The sequence below is a fragment of the Dendropsophus ebraccatus genome, chromosome 9 (genome assembly GCF_027789765.1).
Source record: "Dendropsophus ebraccatus isolate aDenEbr1 chromosome 9, aDenEbr1.pat, whole genome shotgun sequence".
Lineage (NCBI taxonomy): Eukaryota > Metazoa > Chordata > Amphibia > Anura > Hylidae > Dendropsophus > Dendropsophus ebraccatus.
The window spans coordinates 1,743,604-1,766,062 of record NC_091462.1 but is presented as its reverse complement, the minus strand read 5'-3'; the positions used below and the strand labels follow the sequence as shown (position 1 = coordinate 1,766,062).

Genomic DNA, 22,459 nt, shown 5'->3' with positions numbered 1-22,459 from the left:
CCCGGACCCCCACACCTGGCAGTCATATACAGGGAGAGGCCCCCTATAACACACAGATCCCCCGGACCCTCCACACCCGGCAGTCATATACAGGGAGAGGCCCCCTATAACACACAGACCCCCCGGACCCCACACACCCAGCAGTCATATACAGGGAGAGGCCCCCTATAACACACCGACCCCCCGGACCTCACACACCCGGCAGTCATATACAGGGAGAGGCCCCCTATAACACACAGATCCCCCGGACCCTCCACACCCGGCAGTCATATACAGGGAGAGGCCCCCTATAACACACAGACGACCCCCCCGGACCCCACACACCCGGCAGTCATATACAGGGAGAGGCCCCCTATAACACACAGACCCCCCGGACCCCCCACACACCCGGCAGTCATATACAGGGAGAGGCCCCCTATAACACACAGACCCCCCGGACCCCACACACCCAGCAGTCATATACAGGGAGAGGCCCCCTATAACACACAGATCCCCCGGACCCTCCACACCCGGCAGTCATATACAGGGAGAGGCCCCCTATAACACACAGACGACCCCCCCGGACCCCACACACCCGGCAGTCATATACAGGGAGAGGCCCCCTATAACACACAGACCCCCCCCCCCCCGGACCCCACACACCCGGCAGTCATATACAGGGAGAGGCCCCCTATAACACACAGACTCCCCCCGACCCCCGGACCCCACACACCCGGCAGTCATATACAGGGAGAGGCCCCCTATAACACACAGACCCCCTATAACACACAGACCCCCCCGGACCCCCCACACACCCGGCAGTCATATACAGGGAGAGGCCCCCTATAACACACAGACCCCCCCGGACCCCCCACACACCCGGCAGTCATATACAGGGAGAGGCCCCCTATAACACACAGACTCCCCCCGACCCCCAGAACCCCCCACACACCCGGCAGTCATATACAGGGAGAGGCCCCCTATAACACACAGACACCCCCCCCGGACCCCACACACCCGGCAGTCATATACAGGGAGAGACCCCCTATAACACACAGACACCCCCCCCGGACCCCCCACACACCCGGCAGTCATATACAGGGAGAGGCCCCCTATAACACACCGACCCCCGGACCCCCCACACACCTGGCAGTCATATACAGGGAGAGGCCCCCTATAACACACAGACCCCCCGGACCCCCACACCTGGCAGTCATATACAGGGAGAGGCCCCCTATAACACACAGACCCCCCGGACCCCCACACACCCAGCAGTCATATACAGGGAGAGGCCCCCTATAACACACAGACACCCCCCCCCCGGACCCCACACACCCGGCAGTCATATACAGGGAGAGGCCCCCTATAACACACAGACACCCCCCCCCCCGGACCCCACACACCCGGCAGTCATATACAGGGAGAGGCCCCCTATAACACACAGACCCCCCGGACCCCACACACACCCGGCAGTCATATACAGGGAGAGACCCCCTATAACACACAGACACCCCCCCCCGGACCCCACACACCCGGCAGTCATATACAGGGAGAGGCCCCCTATAACACACAGACCCCCCGGACCCCACACACACCCGGCAGTCATATACAGGGAGAGACCCCCTATAACACACAGACACCCCCCCCGGACCCCACACACCCGGCAGTCATATACAGGGAGAGACCCCCTATAACACACAGACACCCCCCCCGGACCCCACACACCCGGCAGTCATATACAGGGAGAGACCCCCTATAACACACAGACACCCCCCCCGGACCCCACACACCCGGCAGTCATATACAGGGAGAGACCCCCTATAACACACAGACACCCCCCCCGGACCCCCACACACCCGGCAGTCATATACACATACCTCCCAACTTTTGCAAAGAGGAACATGTGCGCCGCGGTCCCCATAGCCACGCCCCCATAGCGACCCTCCATAGCCACGCCCCCATAGCGACCCTCCATAGCCACGTCCCCATAGCAACCCTCCATAGCCACGCCCCCATAGCAACCCTCCATAGCCACTCCCCTACAGTCACCACATGCTGCTGACTGAATAGTGCCCTATATAGTATCCAATCCCCCATATAGTGCCCCACATAGTAGCCAATCCCCCCATATAGTGCCCCACATAGTAGCCAATCCCCCCATATAGTGCCCCACATAGTATCCAATGCCCCCATATAGTGCCCCACATAGAATCCAATCCCCCACATAGTGCCCCACATAGTAGCTAATCCCCCCATATAGTGCCCCACATAGTAGCCAATCCCCCCATATAGTGCCCCCCATAGTAGCCAATCCCCCCAAAATGCCCCACATAGTAGCCAATCCCCCCATATAGTGCCCCACATAGTAGCCAATCCCCATATAGTGCCCCACATAGTAGCCAATCCCCCATATAGTGCCCCACATAGTAGCCAATGCCCCCATATAGTACCCCACATAGTAGCCAATCCCCATATAGTACCCCACATAGTAGCCAATCCCCCCATATAGTGCCCACATAGTCGCCAATCCCCATATAGTGCCCCACATAGTAGCCAATCCCCATATAGTGCCCCACATAGTAGCCAATGCCCCCATATAGTGCCCCACATAGTAGCCAATGCCCCATATAGTGCCCACATAGTAGCCAATCCCCATATAGTGCCCCACATAGTAGCCAATCCCCATATAGTGCCCCACATAGTAGCCAATCCCCATATAGTGCCCCACATAGTAGCCAATACCCCCATATAGTGCCCCACATATTATCCAATCCCCCATAGTGCCCCACATAGTATCCAATCCCCCATAGTGCCCCACATAGTAGCCAATGCCCCATATATGCCCACATAGTAGCCAATCCCCCCATATAGTGCCCCACATAGTATCCAATGCCCCATATAGTGCCCCACATAGTAGCCAATCCCTCCATATAGTGCCCCACATAGTAGCCAATCCCCCATATATGCCCCACATAGTAGCCAATGCCCCCATATATGCCCCACATAGTAGCCAATCCCCCATTTAGTGCCCCACATAGTAGCCAATCCCCCATATATGCCCCACATAGTAGCCAATGCCCCCATATATGCCCCACATAGTAGCCAATCCCCCATATAGTGCCCCACATAGTAGCCAATGCCCCCAAATATGCCCCACATAGTAGCCAATGCCCCCATATAGTGCCCCACATAGTAGCCAATGCACCCAAATATGCCCCACATAGTAGCCAATCCCCCATATAGTGCCCCACATAGTAGCCAATCCCCATATAGTGCCCCACATATTATCCAATTATTCACACATAGTAGCCAATGCCCCCATATATGCCCCACATAGTAGCCAATCCCCCATATAGTAGCCAATCCCCTATATATGCCCCACATAGTAGCCAATCCCCCATATAGTAGCCAATCCCCCATTATATGTGGCCCCAGTGGAAAAAAACAATAAACCAGTAACTCACCTGTCCGCCGGTCCCAGCAGCTCCTCTCCCGGCAGAGCGTGCACTCCCGTCATCCTCCGGGGCGGGCAGCGGGGTATACAGACACTGACTGTACCGGAAGTAATTCATGATAGAGGCTGCAGGTCACTTCCGGTACAGTCAGTGTCTGTATACCCCGCTGCCCGCCCCGGAGGATGATGGGAGTGCGCGCTCTGCCGGGAGAGGAGCTGCTGGGACCGGCGGACAGGTGAGTTACTGGTTTATTGTTTTTTTTCGCTGGGGCCACATATAATGTGGGACACGGGGGGGTGTTCCGGGACCGCGGGACAGAACCCCGAAAACGGGACTGTCCCGCGAAATCCGGGACGGTTGGGAGGTATGTAGGTATGTATACAGGGAGTGGCCCCCTATAACACAGACCCCCCGGACCCCACACACCCGGCAGTAATATACAGGGAGAGGCCCCCTATAACACACAGAGTCTCCCCCCGGACCCTACACACCCGGCAGTAATATACAGGGAGAGGCCCCCTATAACACACAGAGTCTCCCCCCGGACCCCACACACCCGCCTCGTCCGATCTGTCTGGAGATGGCGCCGCTGCTCCTCCGCACCTGTCGGACGCACTGATGACTCTGCAGGTGCTGCTGGACATTGGACGTTCTGTGCCCGGTAACCAAGGGACAGATGAGCCGCCTGCCGCCCATCATCACTGTTTACTGTACGAACACGTCCCCTCAGCAAACACATTAATCCGCCCAAATGTCACCGCCACATCCGCCGCGCCACTTTTTTGTTTGCAGCCTTAAATTTACGACCTGAGAGGCCAAACATTGTAATGTATCTAATGTGTCCGCAATCCCGACCCCGTATACTGCCTGGTACTCATATGAGGAGCAGCAGGGGCGTAACTACCACTATAGCAGCCATAGCAGCTGCTACGGGGCCCACAGCCTCAGGGGGCCCAGCAGAGATGGCCTCCTAGTTTAGTAGTTCCCTGAGCCCAGCCACTCCGTATACTCCTACCTGTCATCCAAGTCACAGGTTCTGTACAGTAAGATGGATAACTACCTCTTTATTATATAGAGACAGTGATTATGACAGGCAGGAAGGTGTAGAGGGGGGCCCCCTCCCCCAAACCCCCAGCCCTTCCCCCATCTTCTCACTATGAGCTCAGGCAGCTCCCCTCCCATGTCAGAACAGAGGAGAAGGGGTGATGAAACCGCACAAAGACAGCCGCTGCTTCAGGGGAACAGGAGAGACTGTAAAAGAACTCAACACCCCAGAGCTTCCCTAAAAGTGAGCATTTGTGTGTATATACATGGGAATATGTGCATCAACTATATGTAGTGTGTGTAGCTGGGAGGGAGGGGGCCCCAATCAAACGTTTGCTATGGGGCCCAGTCATTTCTAGATACGCCCCTGAGGAGCAGTATTATAGTAGTTATATTCCTGTATATAGGGAGCAGTATTATAGTAGTTATATTCCTGTATATAGGGGGCAGTATTATAGTAGTATATTCCTGTATATAGGAGCAGTATTATAGTAGTATATTCCTGTATATAGGAGCAGTATTATAGTAGTATATTCCTGTATATAGGAGCAGTATTATAGTAGTTATATCCCTGTATATAGGAGCAGTATTATAGTAGTTATATTCTTGTATATAGGGAGCAGTATTATAGTAGTTATATCCCTGTATATAGGAGCAGTATTATAGTAGTATATTCCTGTATATAGGAGCAGTATTATAGTAGTTATATCCCTGTATATAGGAGCAGTATTATAGTAGTATATTCCTGTATATAGGAGCAGTATTATAGTAGTTATATCCCTGTATATAGGAGCAGTATTATAGTAGTTATATCCCTGTATATAGGAGCAGTATTATAGTAGTATATTCCTGTATATAGGAGCAGTATTATAGTAGTTATATCCCTGTATATAGGAGCAGTATTATAGTAGTATATTCCTGTATATAGGAGCAGTATTATAGTAGTATATTCCTGTATATAGGAGCAGTATTATAGTAGTATATTCCTGTATATAGGGAGCAGTGTAATAGTAGTTATATTCCTGTATATAGGAGCAGTATTATAGTAGTTATATTCCTGTATATAGGAGCAGTATTATAGTAGTTATATTCCTGTATATAGGAGCAGTATTATAGTAGTATATTCCTGTATATAGGAGCAGTATTATAGTAGTATATTCCTGTATATAGGAGCAGTATTATAGTAGTATATTCCTGTATATAGGAGCAGTATTATAGTAGTATATTCCTGTATATAGGGAGCAGTATTATAGTAGTTATATCCCTGTATATAGGAGCAGTATTATAGTAGTTATATTCCTGTATATAGGAGCAGTATTATAGTAGTTATATTCCTGTATATAGGAGCAGTATTATAGTAGTATATTCCTGTATATAGGAGCAGTATTATAGTAGTATATTCCTGTATATAGGGGCAGTATTATAGTAGTTATATTCCTGTATATAGGGGCAGTATTATAGTAGTTATATCCCTGTATATAGGAGCAGTATTATAGTAGTATATTCCTGTATATAGGAGCAGTATTATAGTAGTATATTCCTGTATATAGGAGCAGTATTATAGTAGTATATTCCTGTATATAGGAGCAGTATTATAGTAGTATATTCCTGTATATAGGAGCAGTATTATAGTAGTATATTCCTGTATATAGGAGCAGTATTATAGTAGTATATTCCTGTATATAGGAGGCAGTATTATAGTAGTATATCCCTGTATATAGGAGCAGTATTATAGTAGTTGTATTCCTGTATATAGGGGCAGTATTATAGTAGTTATATCCCTGTATATAGGAGGCAGTATTATAGTAGTTATATTCTTGTATATAGGGAGCAGTATTATAGTAGTTATATTCCTGTATATAGGAGCAGTAATATAGTAGTATATTCCTGTATATAGGAGCAGTATTATAGTAGTATATTCCTGTATATAGGAGCAGTATTATAGTAGTTATATTCCTGTATATAGGGGCAGTATTATAGTAGTTATATTCCTGTATATAGGGAGCAGTATTATAGTAGTATATTCCTGTATATAGGAGCAGTATTATAGTAGTTATATACCTGTATATAGGAGCAGTATTATAGTAGTTATTTCCTGTATATAGGAGCAGTATTATAGTAGTTATATTCCTGTATATAGGGAGCAGTATTATAGTAGTATATTCCTGTATATAGGAGCAGTATTATAGTAGTTATATACCTGTATATAGGAGCAGTATTATAGTAGTTATTTCCTGTATATAGGAGCAGTATTATAGTAGTTATATTCCTGTATATAGGAGCAGTATTATAGTAGTATATTCCTGTATATAGGAGCAGTATTATAGTAGTATATTCCTGTATATAGGGAGCAGTACTATAGTAGTTATATTCCTGTATATAGGAGCAGTATTATAGTAGTTATATTCCTGTATATAGGAGCAGTATTATAGTAGTTATATTCCTGTATATAGGAGCAGTATTATAGTAGTTATATTCCTGTATATAGGAGCAGTATTATAGTAGTATATTCCTGTATATAGGGAGCAGTATTATAGTAGTTATATTCCTGTATATAGGAGCAGTATTATAGTAGTTATATTCCTGTATATAGGAGCAGTATTATAGTAGTTATATTCCTGTATATAGGAGCAGTATTATAGTAGTATATTCCTGTATATAGGGGGCAGTATTATAGTAGTATATCCCTGTATATAGGGGCAGTATTATAGTAGTATATTCCTGTATATAGGAGCAGTATTATAGTAGTTATATTCCTGTATATAGGAGCAGTATTATAGTAGTTATATTCCTGTATATAGGAGCAGTATTATAGTAGTATATCCCTGTATATAGGGAACAGTATTATAGTAGTATATTCCTGTATATAGGAGGCAGTATTATAGTAGTATATTCCTGTATATAGGGGGCAGTATTATAGTAGTATATCCCTGTATATAGGAGCAGTATTATAGTAGTTATATCCCTGTATATAGGAGCAGTATTATAGTAGTATATCCCTGTATATAGGAGCAGTATTATAGTAGTTATATTCCTGTATATAGGAGCAGTATTATAGTAGTATATCCCTGTATATAGGGAACAGTATTATAGTAGTATATTCCTGTATATAGGGGGCAGTATTATAGTAGTATATTCCTGCATATAGAAGCAGTATTATAGTAGTATATTCCTGCATATAGAAGCAGTATTATAGTAGTATATTCCTGTATATAGGAGCAGTATTATAGTAGTTATATCCCTGTATATAGGAGCAGTATTATAGTAGTATATCCCTGTATATAGGAGCAGTATTATAGTAGTTATATCCCTGTATATAGGAGCAGTATTATAGTAGTATATTCCTGTATATAGGGGGCAGTATTATAGTAGTATATTCCTGTATATAGGAGCAGTATTATAGTAGTATATTCCTGTATATAGGAGCAGTATTATAGTAGTATATCCCTGTATATAGGAGCAGTATTATAGTAGTTATATCCCTGTATATAGGAGCAGTATTATAGTAGTTATATCCCTGTATATAGGAGCAGTATTATAGTAGTTATATCCCTGTATATAGGAGCAGTATTATAGTAGTTATATTCCTGTATATAGGAGCAGTATTATAGTAGTATATTCCTGTATATAGGAGCAGTATTATAGTAGTTATATCCCTGTATATAGGAGCAGTATTATAGTAGTATATTCCTGTATATAGTGGCAGTATTATAGTAGTTATATTCCTGTATATAGGAGCAGTATTATAGTAGTTATATCCCTGTATATAGGAGCAGTATTATAGTAGTTATATCCCTGTATATAGGAGCAGTATTATAGTAGTTATATTCCTGTATATAGGAGCAGTATTATAGTAGTTATATTCCTGTATATAGGAGCAGTATTATAGTAGTTATATCCCTGTATATAGGAGCAGTATTATAGTAGTTATATCCCTGTATATAGGAGCAGTATTATAGTAGTATATTCCTGTATATAGGAGCAGTATTATAGTAGTATATCCCTGTATATAGGAGCAGTATTATAGTAGTTATATCCCTGTATATAGGAGCAGTATTATAGTAGTTATATCCCTGTATATAGGAGCAGTATTATAGTAGTTATATCCCTGTATATAGGAGCAGTATTATAGTAGTATATTCCTGTATATAGGGGGCAGTATTATAGTAGTTATATTCCTGTCTATAGGAGAGGATAGACGTGTGCTTGTGAGCTCCCTGAGGGGAGGAGGCATGGCTTCTGACCCAGGAGGAGGGGAGGGAAGCTGGGCTGATGATCCTGGGAGAGTCCAGGGTCTGGAGTGCGGCCTGCAGCATGGAGCTGGTGGAAGTGGAGATTTGGACATGGTGGCTGGTGAGTCTTCAGAATCTTGCAATGTTGTTGGATTTAACAGAAAAGTTACAAGGAAAAATATATTTATGCTGGAAATGCAGATTGGCAAATTGAGAGATGAAATTAAGAAAGAGACTGATCCTAAAGTAAAGTTGATGAAATGTGAAAGGCTGGATGATTGTACACGTGAGCTGGCCATAATGAAGGGCTGGATGATTGTAGACGTGAGCTGGCCATAATGAGGGGCAGGCTGGATGAGGGAACAAACACCGCACCCAAAGTGGAAAACTGGGCGATTGAGAGAAAGAGAGAGGCCGGAGCCCAAGGTATGAGAAGGAGACTGAGAGACATTATTAACAAAAAAGATATTACTATGACACAGTATATGACATTGTGGACAAGGGAAAACCTGTGAGATTTGGGGGAGCAGCTACTGAGGAATCGCTGCACTCAGAGACAAAAAATAGCGGATCTGTAAAAAAACATTAACAGTGATGATGATGCAGAGAGTTCTGTGCCAGCCAGCAAGGGGTTAAACGCAGAGGATTCTGACTGTAATTCTGGTCATATGAGTGAGAATGACTCCACTATGCAGCAAAGTACTGACATTGTATATGATACCCCACAGAACAGTGGGAGTGTGAGCCGGCTAATGCCAGAGCCAACCGCACAGCCTGCAGCACACAGTATACAGGACACTCTGCAGCCTGCAGCACACAGTATACAGGACACTCTGCAGACTGCAGCACACAGTATACAGGACACTCTGCAGCCTGCAGCACACAGTATACAGGACACTCTGCAGCCTGCAGCACACAGTATACAGGACACTCTGCAGCCTGCAGCACACAGTATACAGGACTCTCTGCAGCCTGCAGCACACAGTGTACGGGACTCTCTGCGGCCTGCAGTTTACAGTACACAGGACTCTCTGCAGCCTGCAGCACACAGTGTACGGGACTCTCTGCGGCCTGCAGTTTACAGTACACAGGACTCTCTGCGACCTGCAGCACACAGTATACAGGACACTTTGCAGCCTGCAGCACACAGTATACAGGACTCTCTGCAGCCTGCAGCACACAGTATACAGGACTCTCTGCGACCTGTAGCACAAAGTATACAGGACTCTCTGCGGCCTGCAGCACACGGTGTACGGGGCTCTCTGTGGCCTGCAGCACAAAGTATACAGGACTCTCTGCGGCCTGCAGCACACGGTGTACGGGGCTCTCTGCGGCCTGCAGCGCACAGTATACGGGACACTTTGCAGCCTGCAGCACGCGGTGTACGGGGCTCTCTGCAGCCTGCAGGGAGTAGAGTGCAGCGTGCACAGCCACCAGTAGCACACACAGTTGGATCAGCAGGACAGCCTGGTGTCCGTTATCCTGTGGAGAGGCCCAGCACTGATCCCTCTGCCGGCAGACCTCAGTACAGACTGTTCTCCAGTGTTACAGGGTCAGCTAACCCCACACCGCAGAGGAGGAATGCGGTAAGGATCCGGTATACGGGTCCAGAAGATAGCATCCCCTCTAGACTGTACATTGGAAAAGTTTTATTAAAAGAGTTTATGCGGTTTGAGGCCTCGGAGGTGTACGCCCTAATCCATATCCCCTCCACCAGAATCTATGATATCAGCTTTAAGCTGCAGTATAGTCTGGACTTATTCTGGAATATCTACAATGATACTAAAGGTCACAAGATGTGGGAACACCTCCAGGTAATACAGTTGTCCAAGCCTCAGGTAGTGACCGTCACCATCCTGTTCCAGTCCGAGGTGGTGGCTCTGGCGGATCTAATCCACTGGCTGAGCCGGCAGTGTGATGTGAAGAGCCATCCGGCTAAGATATACGATGAGGAGGGGATTTGGAATGGTGGGTATACAGTAAAGATTCAGCTCCGGCGAGAGAGTGGCATGACCAAACACCTACCACACTCCTTTTACCTGGGCTCAGAGCGTGGGATATGCTATTACCCAGGTCAGCCACGTCTTTGCCATAGATGTGGGGGCCGACACCTGGCCATGAACTGTTCTCGTATCAAGTGCTCGTTATGTGGACAGTTTGGGCATGGAAAGGAGGATTGTACGGGCCCGGTCATCTGTAATCTGTGCTCTGGCCCAGGTCACACATTCAAAGATTGTCCACATGCAGAACACAATAAGTGTAATGAGACCCTCATCGAGGCCATGGAGGAAGAGCAGGAGGACGTCACTGAAAGTGTGGGCATAGCCCCAGAAGTCGCCAGTACCAGTACTAATGTCAAACAAGGTACCAGTGACCCTGCTGCAGTGCCTCATGTTCTGTCTATGGATGCTGCACCACATGTACCAGAAGACAATGTAGATGAACCATCTATGGATGCTGCACTTATCACTGCAGAGCCTGAAGTATTATCCACCAGTACAGAGTCTGCTAGTCCACCTATGGATGCTGCACAACAACTCTCATCAGCCACTGACATACCACCTGCGGATGCTGCACAACAACTCTCATCAGCCACTGACATACCACCTGCGGATGCTGCACAACAACTCTCATCAGCCACTGACATACCACCTGCGGATGCTGCACAACAACTCTCATCAGCCACTGACATACCACCTGCGGATGCTGCACAACAACTCTCATCAGCCACTGACATACCACCTAGGGATGCTGCACAACAACTCTCATCAGCCACTGACATACCACCTATGGATGCTGCACAACAACTCTCATCAGCCACTGACATACCACCTGCGGATGCTGCACAACAACTCTCATCAGCCACTGACATACCACCTATGGATGCTGCACAACAACTCTCATCAGCCACTGACATACCACCTGCGGATGCTGCACAACAACTCTCATTAGCCACTGACATACCACCTGCGGCTGCTGCACAACAACTCTCATCAGCCACTGACATACCACCTGCGGATGCTGCACAACAACTCTCATCAGCCACTGACATACCACCTGCGGATGCTGCACAACAACTCTCATCAGCCACTGACATACCACCTGAGGATGCTGCACAACAACTCTCATCAGCCACTGACATACCACCTGCGGATGCTGCACAACAACTCTCATCAGCCACTGACATACCACCTGCGGATGCTGCACAACAACTCTCATCAGCCACTGAAGAGACAAGTAAAGTGCTCAGAGAACCAGTCACTAAACCCTCCAAACAGCAGCCCAGCACCTTTACAGATCCAGCTGCAAATACCCGTGTAGATGATGACGGGCTCCAGATCGTAAAAAGAAAAAACACAACAGTGGATTCCTCTAGAAAGATCACTGCAACCAAGAAGCCAGCTGAGCCGCCAGCGCTGGAGATCACCTCTGGAAGGTACAGTGCTCTGGGAGAAGAAGAGCAGGAGACAACAATAGAACAAGTTCCCTCAACCCTTCCTGATGATGATCCTGAACCCTCAGTGTCCACCAAGAGATGGGGAACTACAGGTCACAGCAGTGGAAGGAGAAAAAGGACTAAGAAGGCCAAGTGAATGAGACTGAGACTCAGCTCTATCAATGTAAATAGTGTGAGGACTAAGAGCCGGCGACAGGCGATCTACCAGCTTCTGTCTAAGGAGAGATCTGAAATAGAGTCTCTAAAGACTGTATATAAGAGAGACCTGAAATGTGACCCGCACAATGTGTATTGGAGAAACATCCATGTGTCATGTTTTCTGTAATGTTATCAAGTAATGTAACAATATCTTTATTTTCTATGATTTTAATGTTAATACACTGTAATAATTTGGTGTAAGTTTTAAATAAAAAGATCATTATAGTAGTTATATCCCTGTATATAAGGAGAAGTATTATAGTAGTTATATCCCTGTATATAGGAGTAGTATTATAGTAGTATATTCCTGTATATAGGAGCAGTATTATAGTAGTATATTCTTGTATATAGGAGCAGTATTATAGTAGTATATTCCTGTATATAGGAGCAGTATTATAGTAGTTATATTCCTGTATATAGGAGCCGTATTATAGTAGTTATATCCCTGTATATAGGGAACAGTATTATAGTAGTTATATCCCTGTATATAGGAGCAGTATTATAGTAGTTATATCCCTGTATATAGGGGGCAGTATTATAGTAGTTATATCCCTGTATAAAGGAGCAGTATTATAGTAGTTATATCCCTGTATATAGGAGGCAGTATTATAGTAGTATATTCCTGTATATAGGAGCAGTATTATAGTAGTATATCCCTGTATATAGGAGCAGTATTATAGTAGTTATATTCCTGTATATAGGGAGCAGTATTATAGTAGTTATATTCCTGTATATAGGAGCAGTATTATAGTAGTATATCCCTGTATATAGGGGCAGTATTATAGTAGTTATATTCCTGTATATAGGAGCAGTATTATAGTAGTATATTCCTGTATATACGGAGCAGTATTATAGTAGTTATATTCCTGTATATAGGAGCAGTATTATAGTAGTATATTCCTGTATATAGGAGCAGTATTATAGCAGTTATATTCCTGTATATAGGAGCAGTATTATAGCAGTTATATTCCTGTATATAGGGGGCAGTATTATAGTAGTATATTCCTGTATATAGGAGCAGTATTATAGTAGTTATATTCCTGTATACACTCACCGGCCACTTTATTAGGTACACCTGTCCAACTGCACGTTACCACTTAATTTCTAATCAGCCAATCACATGGCGGCAACTCAGTGCATTTAGGCATGTAGACATGGTCAAGACAATCTCCTGCAGTTCAAACCGAGCATCAGTATGGGGAAGAAAGGTGATTTGAGGCCTTTGAACGTGGCATGGTTGTTGGTGCCAGAAGGGCTGGTCTGAGTATTTCAGAAACTGCTGATCTACTGGGATTTTCACGCACAACCATCTCTAGGGTTTACAGAGAATGGTCCGAAAAAGAAAAACCATCCAGTGAGCGGCTGTTCTGTGGGCGGAAATGCCTTGTTGATGCCAGAGGTCAGAGGAGAATGGGCAGACTGGTTCCAGCTGATAGAAAGGCAACAGTGACTCAAATAGCCAACCGTTACAGCCAAGGTAGGCCGAAGAGCATCTCTGAGCGCACAGTACGGCCAACTCTGAGGCAGATGGGCTACAGCAGCAGAAGACCACACCGGGGGCCACTCCGCTCAGCTAAGAACAGGAAACTGAGGCTACAATTTGCACAAGCTCATCGAAATTGGACAGTAGAAGATTGGAAAAACGTTGTCTGGTCTGATGAGTCTCGATTTCTGCTGCGACATTCGGATGGTAGGGTCAGAATTTGGCGTCAACAACATGAAAGCATGGATCCATCCTGCCTTGTATCAACGGTTCAGGCTGGTGGTGGTGGTGTCATGGTGTGGGGAATATTTTCTTGGCACTCTTTGGGCCCCTTGGTACCAATTGAGCATGGTTGCAACGCCACAGCCTACCTGAGTATTGTTGCTGACCATGTCCATCCCTTTATGACCACAATGGACCCAACATCTGATGGCGACTTTCAGCAGGATAATGCGCCATGTCATAAAGCTAGAATCATCTCAGACTGGTTTCTTGTACATGACAATGAGGTCACTGTACTCCAATGGCCTCCACAGTCACCAGATCTCAATCCAATAGAGCATCTTTGGGATGTGGTGGAACGGGAGATTGGCATCATGGATGTGCAGCCAACAAATCTGCGGCAACTGTGTGATGTCATCATGTCAATATGGACCAAAACCTCTGAGGAAGCTTCCAGCACCTTGTTGTATCTATGCCACCAAGAATTGGGGCAGTTCTGAAGGCAAAAGGGGGTCCGACCCGTTACTAGCATGGTGTACCTAATAAAGTGGCCGGTGAGTGTAAAGCTATGTAATTCTATGCGGCCATTCAGACCTGCAGGTCCTTGTGTGTTAGTGTCTCACCTGCTTCTTCCTAGGAGAGTTTTTTATTAGTCTCCCATGAGTTTTCTGCAGGACTTTTTTTAGGCCCATAAATTTGAACTGATTTGTTTTTCCTTCCTGTTTCTCCTGGATGTGAGCAATGAATCTTGGTGCTGCTTGTTCTCTTCTTATAGACCTGATATGTTCATAGAACCGTCCGTGTAGAGGGTGTGTGGTCTTTCCTATATAGTGTGCAACACACTCACACCTAACGCTAACACACATAACACTATACACCGCACTCACCGCCTGACACTGCACACCGCACTCACGCCTGACGCTGCACACCGCACTCACCGCCTGACACTGCACACCGCACTCACCGCCTGACGCTGCACACCGCACTTACCACCTGACGCTGCACACCGCACTCACGCCTGACGCTGTACACCGCACTCACGCCTGACGCTGTACACCGCACTCACGCCTGACGCTGTACATTGCACTCACGCCTGACGCTGCACACCGCACTCACCGCCTGACGCTGCACACCGCACTCACGCCTGACGCTGCACACCGCACTCACGCCTGACGCTGCACACCGCACTCACGCCTGACGCTGCACACCGCACTCACGCCTGACGCTGCACACCGCACTCACGCCTGACGCTGCACACCGCACTCACCGCCTGACGCTGCACACCGCACTCACGCCTGACGCTGCACACCGCACTCACGCCTGACGCTGTACACCGCACTCACGCCTGACGCTGCACACCGCACTCACCGCCTGACGCTGTACACCGCACTCACGCCTGACGCTGTACACCGCACTCACGCCTGACGCTGTACACCGCACTCTAGCCTGACGCTGCACACCGCACTCACCGCCTGACGCTGCACACCGCACTCACGCCTGACGCTGTACACCGCACTCACACCTGACGCTGTACACCGCACTCTAGCCTGACGCTGCACACCGCACTCACCGCCTGACGCTGCACACCGCACTTACCACCTGACGCTGCACACCGCACTCACACCTAACATACACCACATCCTAGGTTTTTCCTCCTACAGACACAGTTTTTTGGGGTTGGGATGACCGGCACCAGCGACGGCCTCCACATATTACATTTCCTTTTGGATGAATATCATTTACGCAGATAAGTCTTTTCTTGTTTCCAATGAACTTCTCCCGAATGTATCTGTAATATTGGTGGGGCGTCTGAATGTTACCGGGGTCTTTGGGGTCTTTGAATGGTTCCCGCTGGGGCGGCTGCTTCATCTCCTATTACATCCCAGTGTTTAGAGATGACGTTTCGCAGGCTTTCTGCCATTGGACGGTATGTGGAAGAAAATCCAAAGCGTTTTTCTGTGCTGACTGATTTCTTTTTTCTGTTTTTTAGTTTTTGTTATTTAGTAAAGCGTCTGGTTTCTGATGACAAGCTCCTGTACTGGCTTCATACCCTGGCACCACTAATCTTTGGGTTAGATCATTAGCAGTTTTTATAGTCAGTGTCAGTACTGTCATGTTTGACATTTACATATAAAATAAAATAAAAAATTCAGATGGAATTTTTGGACGTTTTGGTTAAAGGGGTAGTGCGGCGGTAAAGAATTATTCACAGAATAACACATTACAAAGTTATACAACTTTGTAATGTATGTTATGTCTGTGAATCGCTCCCTTCCCGTGTCCCACCACCCCCACCCGTGTACCCGGGAGTGTGGTGCGCTATACTCACCTGTCACGTGCCGACACCCGTCTCTGATCTTCAGCCAGTGATGTCTTCTTCGGGCGGCCGTCTTCTGTCCCGAATGCCAGCCGCCCTCTGCATAACTGTGCTCAGCCAATCGCGGCTAAGCAGCTGATGACGTGGCGGAGGGGGGGCGGCGGCGGCAGGGATTCAGACGTCGGTCCGAAGATGACGTTTGGCACAAGATGGCGGACGGCCCTCGACACGGATCAGATAATGTATAAAGCACTACACTTCGGGGTACACGTGCGGGGGTGGGGGGACACGGGGAAGGGGGCCATTCACAGACATAACATACATTACAGAGTTGTATAACTTTGTAATGTGTGTTATTCTGTGAATAATTTCTGAGCGCCGCACTACCCCTTTAAGTTGGAAGAAGGAACAATGAAACCCATTTCATCCAGGAGGCCGACAGCTACTAACATGTTACTCCTCTCCATCCCTGACACACAAACTGCAGAGCCCTGGGGTCAATATCCACCTCTCCAATTACTGATACTCAACTCCAACCTAAGAATTCCCCATGTCCGACCATCTCTACAAGGAACTCGTACCCCCCTGTATTCTCTGACTGCTTCTAAGTATAATCTATAGTACAGAAGAAGGGAGTGTGAGACGTCTCGCTATCTCTGAAGCCTCTTTAATGAACAGGAAGACGTCTCGTACATTCAGCTTCTAGGGACATTTTTATTGTCACAAAACAGCAAAACCAAAGATTCTCTCAGATATGATACAGACCAAAATGTCCTCAAAGGAAATAGAAGCAGAGTTTATCAAAGGGATCAGAGGCTTCCTGTCCCAGTGCATGCTGGGAGGCCTAGTTTCACACAGGTTGCAGGACTTTTGGATCAGTGTATGACATAGAGATTGTGACATCACAGCCATATGAATGCCGCCATATAACGGAGGAGGTGAGGTCCTGTATACCATGAGGTTCATGTGCAATGATCTGTGAGACTTCTGGTGATCTGTCCAGTACTGCAGATCCGGCATGAGGGGGACGTGACAGCACCCCCTACCCCGCTCCGGTCTCCCTCCCCATCTAATTTCTAGTTTCCTATGACAAACTGCACTGTGAAGGGTTAAAAGCTATTAACCTTCAAAACCGATTTATCATTGTATCAAAAATATTATTGTCTCCATGGCAACAGACTACAAACAAACCCTGTGAAGTCAGATCCTGCTGCCATGTAACTTCCTTCAGGAGATTACCAGAAAGTTGAGGAGAGAAAGGAGAGAGTTCATTGCCTGTGACTAGGGAGACGCATAGGTGTGCAGGGGAGCTGTGTACACATCAGAGCCCAACACTCAGCTCATTGCCTGTGACTAGGGAGACACATAGGTGTGCAGGGGAGCTGTGTACACATTAGAGCCCAACACTCAGCTCATTGCCTGTGACTAGGGAGACGCATAGGTGTGCAGGGGAGCTGTGGACACATCAGAGCCCAACACTCAGCTCATTGCCTGTGACTAGGGAGACGCATAGGTGTGCAGGGGAGCTGTGTACACATCAGAGCCCAACACTCGGCTCATTGCCTGTGACTAGGGAGACACATAGGTGTGCAGGGGAGCTGTGTACACATCAGAGCCCAACACTCAGCTCATTGCCTGTGACTAGGGAGACGCATAGGTGTGCAGGGGAGCTGTGTACACATTAGAGCCCAACACTCAGCTCATTGCCTGTGACTAGGGAGACACATAGGTGTGCAGGGGAGCTGTGTACACATCAGAGCCCAACACTCAGCTCATTGCCTGTGACTAGGGAGACGCATAGGTGTGCAGGGGAGCTGTGTACACATCAGAGCCCAACACTCAGCTCATTGCCTGTGACTAGGGAGACGCATAGGTGTGCAGGGGAGCTGTGTACACATCAGAGCCCAACACTCAGCTCATTGCCTGGGATGTGGTCTCTAAATCCCACACAAAACACTTGTTCCTGCAGCAGAAAGATTTTGCAGGTGGCTGTGGTTATATGATGGCTATTAAACAGACCAGACTTCTCTGTCTCCTCATCTAGACTCCTCTGTCCCCCCTCCTCCAGAATCCTGCCTCCTCCTTTGTCCCTCCAGGCACCTCTCTTCTCATCCACACTCTGCTTCCCCCTCCTGTATCCTCCTACTCATCTGTCCCTCTTCTCTCCCCTCCTGTCTCCTCTTCCTCCACTCTTCTCCTGTCTCCTCTTCCGCCTCCCTCCAGAATCTTCCTCGCCCTCCCTCCTGACTCCTCTTCCCCCTCCTCATGACTCCTCTGCCCCCTCCTCCTCCAGACTCCTTAGTCCCTCCTGACTCCTCTTCTCCCTCCCTCCTGTCTGCTCTTCCAAAATCTTTGGCCCCTTCAGACTTATCTGTCCCTTCATCCAAACACTCTTATTCCCCCCCCCCCCCCCCCCCGCCAGACCTCTTGCAGCTTCCTCTTTATCCTCCAGACCTTTCCTCTTCATTCAGACCCTTCTATTCCCCCCAGATTGTTGCAGATCCCTCTGTGTTTATCCAGGAATATTGTCTCCTTGGTATCTCATAATGCCACCACAGCAGAGGAGATCCAGCGCCACCACCGCAGAGGAGATCCAGCGCCACCACCGCAGAGGAGAGCCAGTGCCACCACCCCAGAGGAGAGCCAGTGCCACCACCCCAGAGGAGAGCCCGCGCCACCACCGCAGAGAGCCCGCGCCACCACCGCAGAGGAGAGCCAAAACTGTCACCACCGCAGAGGAGAGCCAGCACCACCATCGCAGAGAAGAGCCAGCGCCACCACTGCAGAGAAGAGCCAAAGCTGTCACCACCGCAGAGGAGATCCAGCGCCACCACCGCAGAGAAGAGCCAGTGCCACCACCGCAGAGGAGAGCCAAAACTGTCACCACCGCAGAGGAGAGCCAGCACCACCACCGCAGAGAAGAGCCCGCGCCACCACCGCAGAGAAGAGCCAGCGCCACCACCGCAGAGAAGGGCCTGCGCCACCACCGCAGAAAAGGGCCCGCGCCACCACCACAGAAAAGGGCCCGCGCCACCACCGCAGAGGAGAGCCCGCGCCACCACCGCAGAGGAGAGCCCGCGCCACCACCACAGAGGAGAGCCCGCGCCACCACCACAGAGGAGAGCCCGCGCCACCACCGCAGAGGACGGCCAGCCCCACCACCGCAGAGGAGAGCCAGTGCCACCACCGCAGAGAGCCCGCTCCACCACCGCAGAGGAGAGCCAAAACTGTCACCACCGCAGAGGAGAGCCAAAACTGTCACCACCGCAGAGGAGAGCCAAAACTGTCACCACCGCAGAGGAGAGCCAGTGCCACCACCGCATAGGAGAGCCAAAACTGTCACCACCACAGAGGAGAGCCAAAGCTGTCACCACCGCAGAGGAGAGCCAGCGCCACCACCGCAGAGGAGAGCCAAAGCTGTCACCACCGCAGAGGAGAGCCAAAGCTGTCACCACCGCAGAGGAGAGCCAGTGCCACCACCGCAGAGGAGAGCCAGCGCCACCACCGCAGAGGAGAGTCAAAACTGTCAACACCGCAGAGGAGAGCCAAAGCTGTCACCACCGCAGAGGAGAGCCAAAGCTGTCACCACCGCAGAGGAGAGCCAGTGCCACCACCGCAGAGGAGAGCCAAAACTGTCAACACCGCAGAGGAGAGCCAAAGCTGTCACCACCACAGAGGAGAGCCAAAGCTGTCACCACCGCAGAGGAGAGCCAAAGCTGTCACCACCGCAGAGGAGAGCCAGTGCCACCACCGCAGAGGAGAGCCAAAACTGTCAACACCGCAGAGGAGAGCCAAAGCTGTCACCACCACAGAGGAGAGCCAAAGCTGTCACCACCGCAGAGGAGAGCCAAAACTGTCACCACCGCAGAGGAGAGCCAGCGCCACCACCGCATAGGAGAGCCAAAACTGTCACCACCACAGAAGAGAGCCAAAGCTGTCACCACCGCAGAGGAGAGCCAAAGCTGTCACCACCGCAGAGGAGAGCCAAAGCTGTCACCACCGCAGAGGAGAGTCAGTGCCACCACCGCAGAGGAGAGCCAAAGCTGTCACCACCGCAGAGGAGAGCCAGTGCCACCACCGCAGAGGAGAGCCAAAGCTGTCACCACCGCAGAGGAGAGCCAAAGCTGTCACCACCGCAGAGGAGAGCCAGTGCCACCACCGCAGAGGAGAGCCAGTGCCACCACCGCAGAGGAGAGCCAAAGCTGTCACCACCGCAGAGGAGAGCCAAAGGCACCACCAGAGAGGAGAGTCAAAACTGTCAACACCGCAGAGGAGAGCCAAAGCTGTCACCACCGCAGAGGAGAGCCAAAGCTGTCACCACCACAGAGGAGAGCCAAAGCTGTCACCACCGCAGAGGAGAGCCAAAGCTGTCACCACCGCAGAGGAGAGCCAAAGGCACCACCAGAGAGGAGAGCCAACGCTGTCCCCACAGAAAAGAGCCCGCGCCACCACCAGAGGGGGAGAGTGAGCGTGACCACCACAAAGTAGAGCCAACACAGCCACCGGAGAGGAGAACCAAAGACACCACCAGAGAGGGGAAGCAAGCACCACCACTACAGAGGTGAGCCAATGCCTCCATCAGAGAGGGAGAGTCCACACTGCCACCACAGAGGGAGAGCCTGCGCCACTACTACCAGAGAGGAGAGCCTACACCACCACCCGCAAGAGAGCCAAAGCCGCCACAATAGAGGAGAGCCGGCGTCACCACCACAGAGAAGAGACAACTCTTGTATGGCACCAGTCATCATTTCACTGCAGTTAATTCATCTTCCACCATCTCGTCCTTGCTCTTTTCACTATGCGAATGACTCAAGTTCCCTTTGGCCTTGCAGCAGGGGCAACAATATTTCTTGCACAGGTTCCTCCATAGTTCAGTGTATTGCCGGTGACTTAATCCCAGAATGACGGGGATGATGGCGGCACTGCCGCTCCCCACACACGTGAGCGTTAGGACAATCCATAAACTGATCTCATAGTTCTCTATGACCAACACTGAGACCTGAAGAAGAGCAATGTACGGGACCCAACAGATGAGGAAAGTCAAGGAGAAGATGGCAATGCATTTTGCGTATCTGAAGTCCATCTGGCGCTCAATCTCCACCACCACCTCCCGCTGTACTGACCGGTGGAGCTTCTTAATATCCTTCAGTTGCTTTCGGGCCACTGCCAGCAGTTTGATGGTGATGAAGCTCATGGCCAGGATGGCCGGGATGACTACCCCATAGGTCTCCAGGTATATGTAGGCATTGGGGAAGACCTGCCTATAGGAGCATGTGTGGTTGTGTCTCCAATTATTCCAGCCCAGCAACGGAAGGCAGGAAAATACCAGGGGCAAAGTCCACACCAAGAACAAGGAGAGCGGGACACAGCGGTGAACCCAAATCTCCCGATAGTGCAAAGGATAGATGATGCACAAGTACTTCTCATAGTGCACCATCAGCAGGTTGGCCAGGAATGACAAGAAGAAGAAATTAGGAGAAATGAAGGCGAGAAAACAGCCAAAATATCCAAGGTCCTTGTTAAACTTCATGCGGGGGATACAAGGCAGGAGGACCCCGGTGAAGAAGTCAGCAAGCAACAAGCTCAGGAAGAAGTAATTGGCCGTGTTGTGCAGCTTCTTGTTGAAGATGATTCCGATGATGATGAAGAGGTTGGAGAGGATGATGAAGGCCGAGAGCGGGTGGGACAGCAGGATGATGAGCGTCTCCTGAGATTTATGATCAGAAACATTGTGAGGTCCAGCGTCCGGCTCCATCCCTTATACACTCACTGACTACCACATGTCCAGACCATGGAAGGAGGGAACGGCAAAGGAGGAATCCAACAGATGCTGAAAGAAGAGAGAGGAGGTCAGTGAGGGGAACAATTATCTATCTATAATGATCTATGTGACAGCATCAAGCCAATGGTCAGCCACCCCTGCCCCAATTATAGCATCCAACAATGGCCCCATAGGTGCATGTATAAGCAGGGTGACCCCTGTAGATGCTGGGGTGAACCCTATATATACATGTATGAGCAGGGGAGGTGACCCCTGTAGGTATTTGTATGAGCAGGGGAGGTGACCCCTGT

The 22,459-nt window shown here is 49.0% G+C and overlaps 2 protein-coding genes across 2 annotated transcripts; one reads left to right on the top strand and one right to left on the bottom strand.

Annotated features, from left to right (window-relative positions):
- Nucleotides 1–18,933: 18,933 nt before the first annotated feature.
- On the top strand, nucleotides 18,934–20,952 carry LOC138801065 (serine/arginine repetitive matrix protein 1-like). Its single transcript, XM_069983505.1, has one exon. It carries the CDS (start codon nucleotides 18,934–18,936, stop codon nucleotides 20,950–20,952), a length of 2,019 nt encoding a protein of 672 aa, XP_069839606.1.
- GPBAR1 (G protein-coupled bile acid receptor 1) lies at nucleotides 20,625–22,213 on the bottom strand. Its single transcript, XM_069982305.1, has one exon. The coding sequence runs from the start codon at nucleotides 22,140–22,142 to the stop codon at nucleotides 21,132–21,134; it is 1,011 nt and encodes a 336-aa protein (XP_069838406.1). The 5' UTR covers nucleotides 22,143–22,213; the 3' UTR covers nucleotides 20,625–21,131.
- Nucleotides 22,214–22,459: the final 246 nt, after the last annotated feature.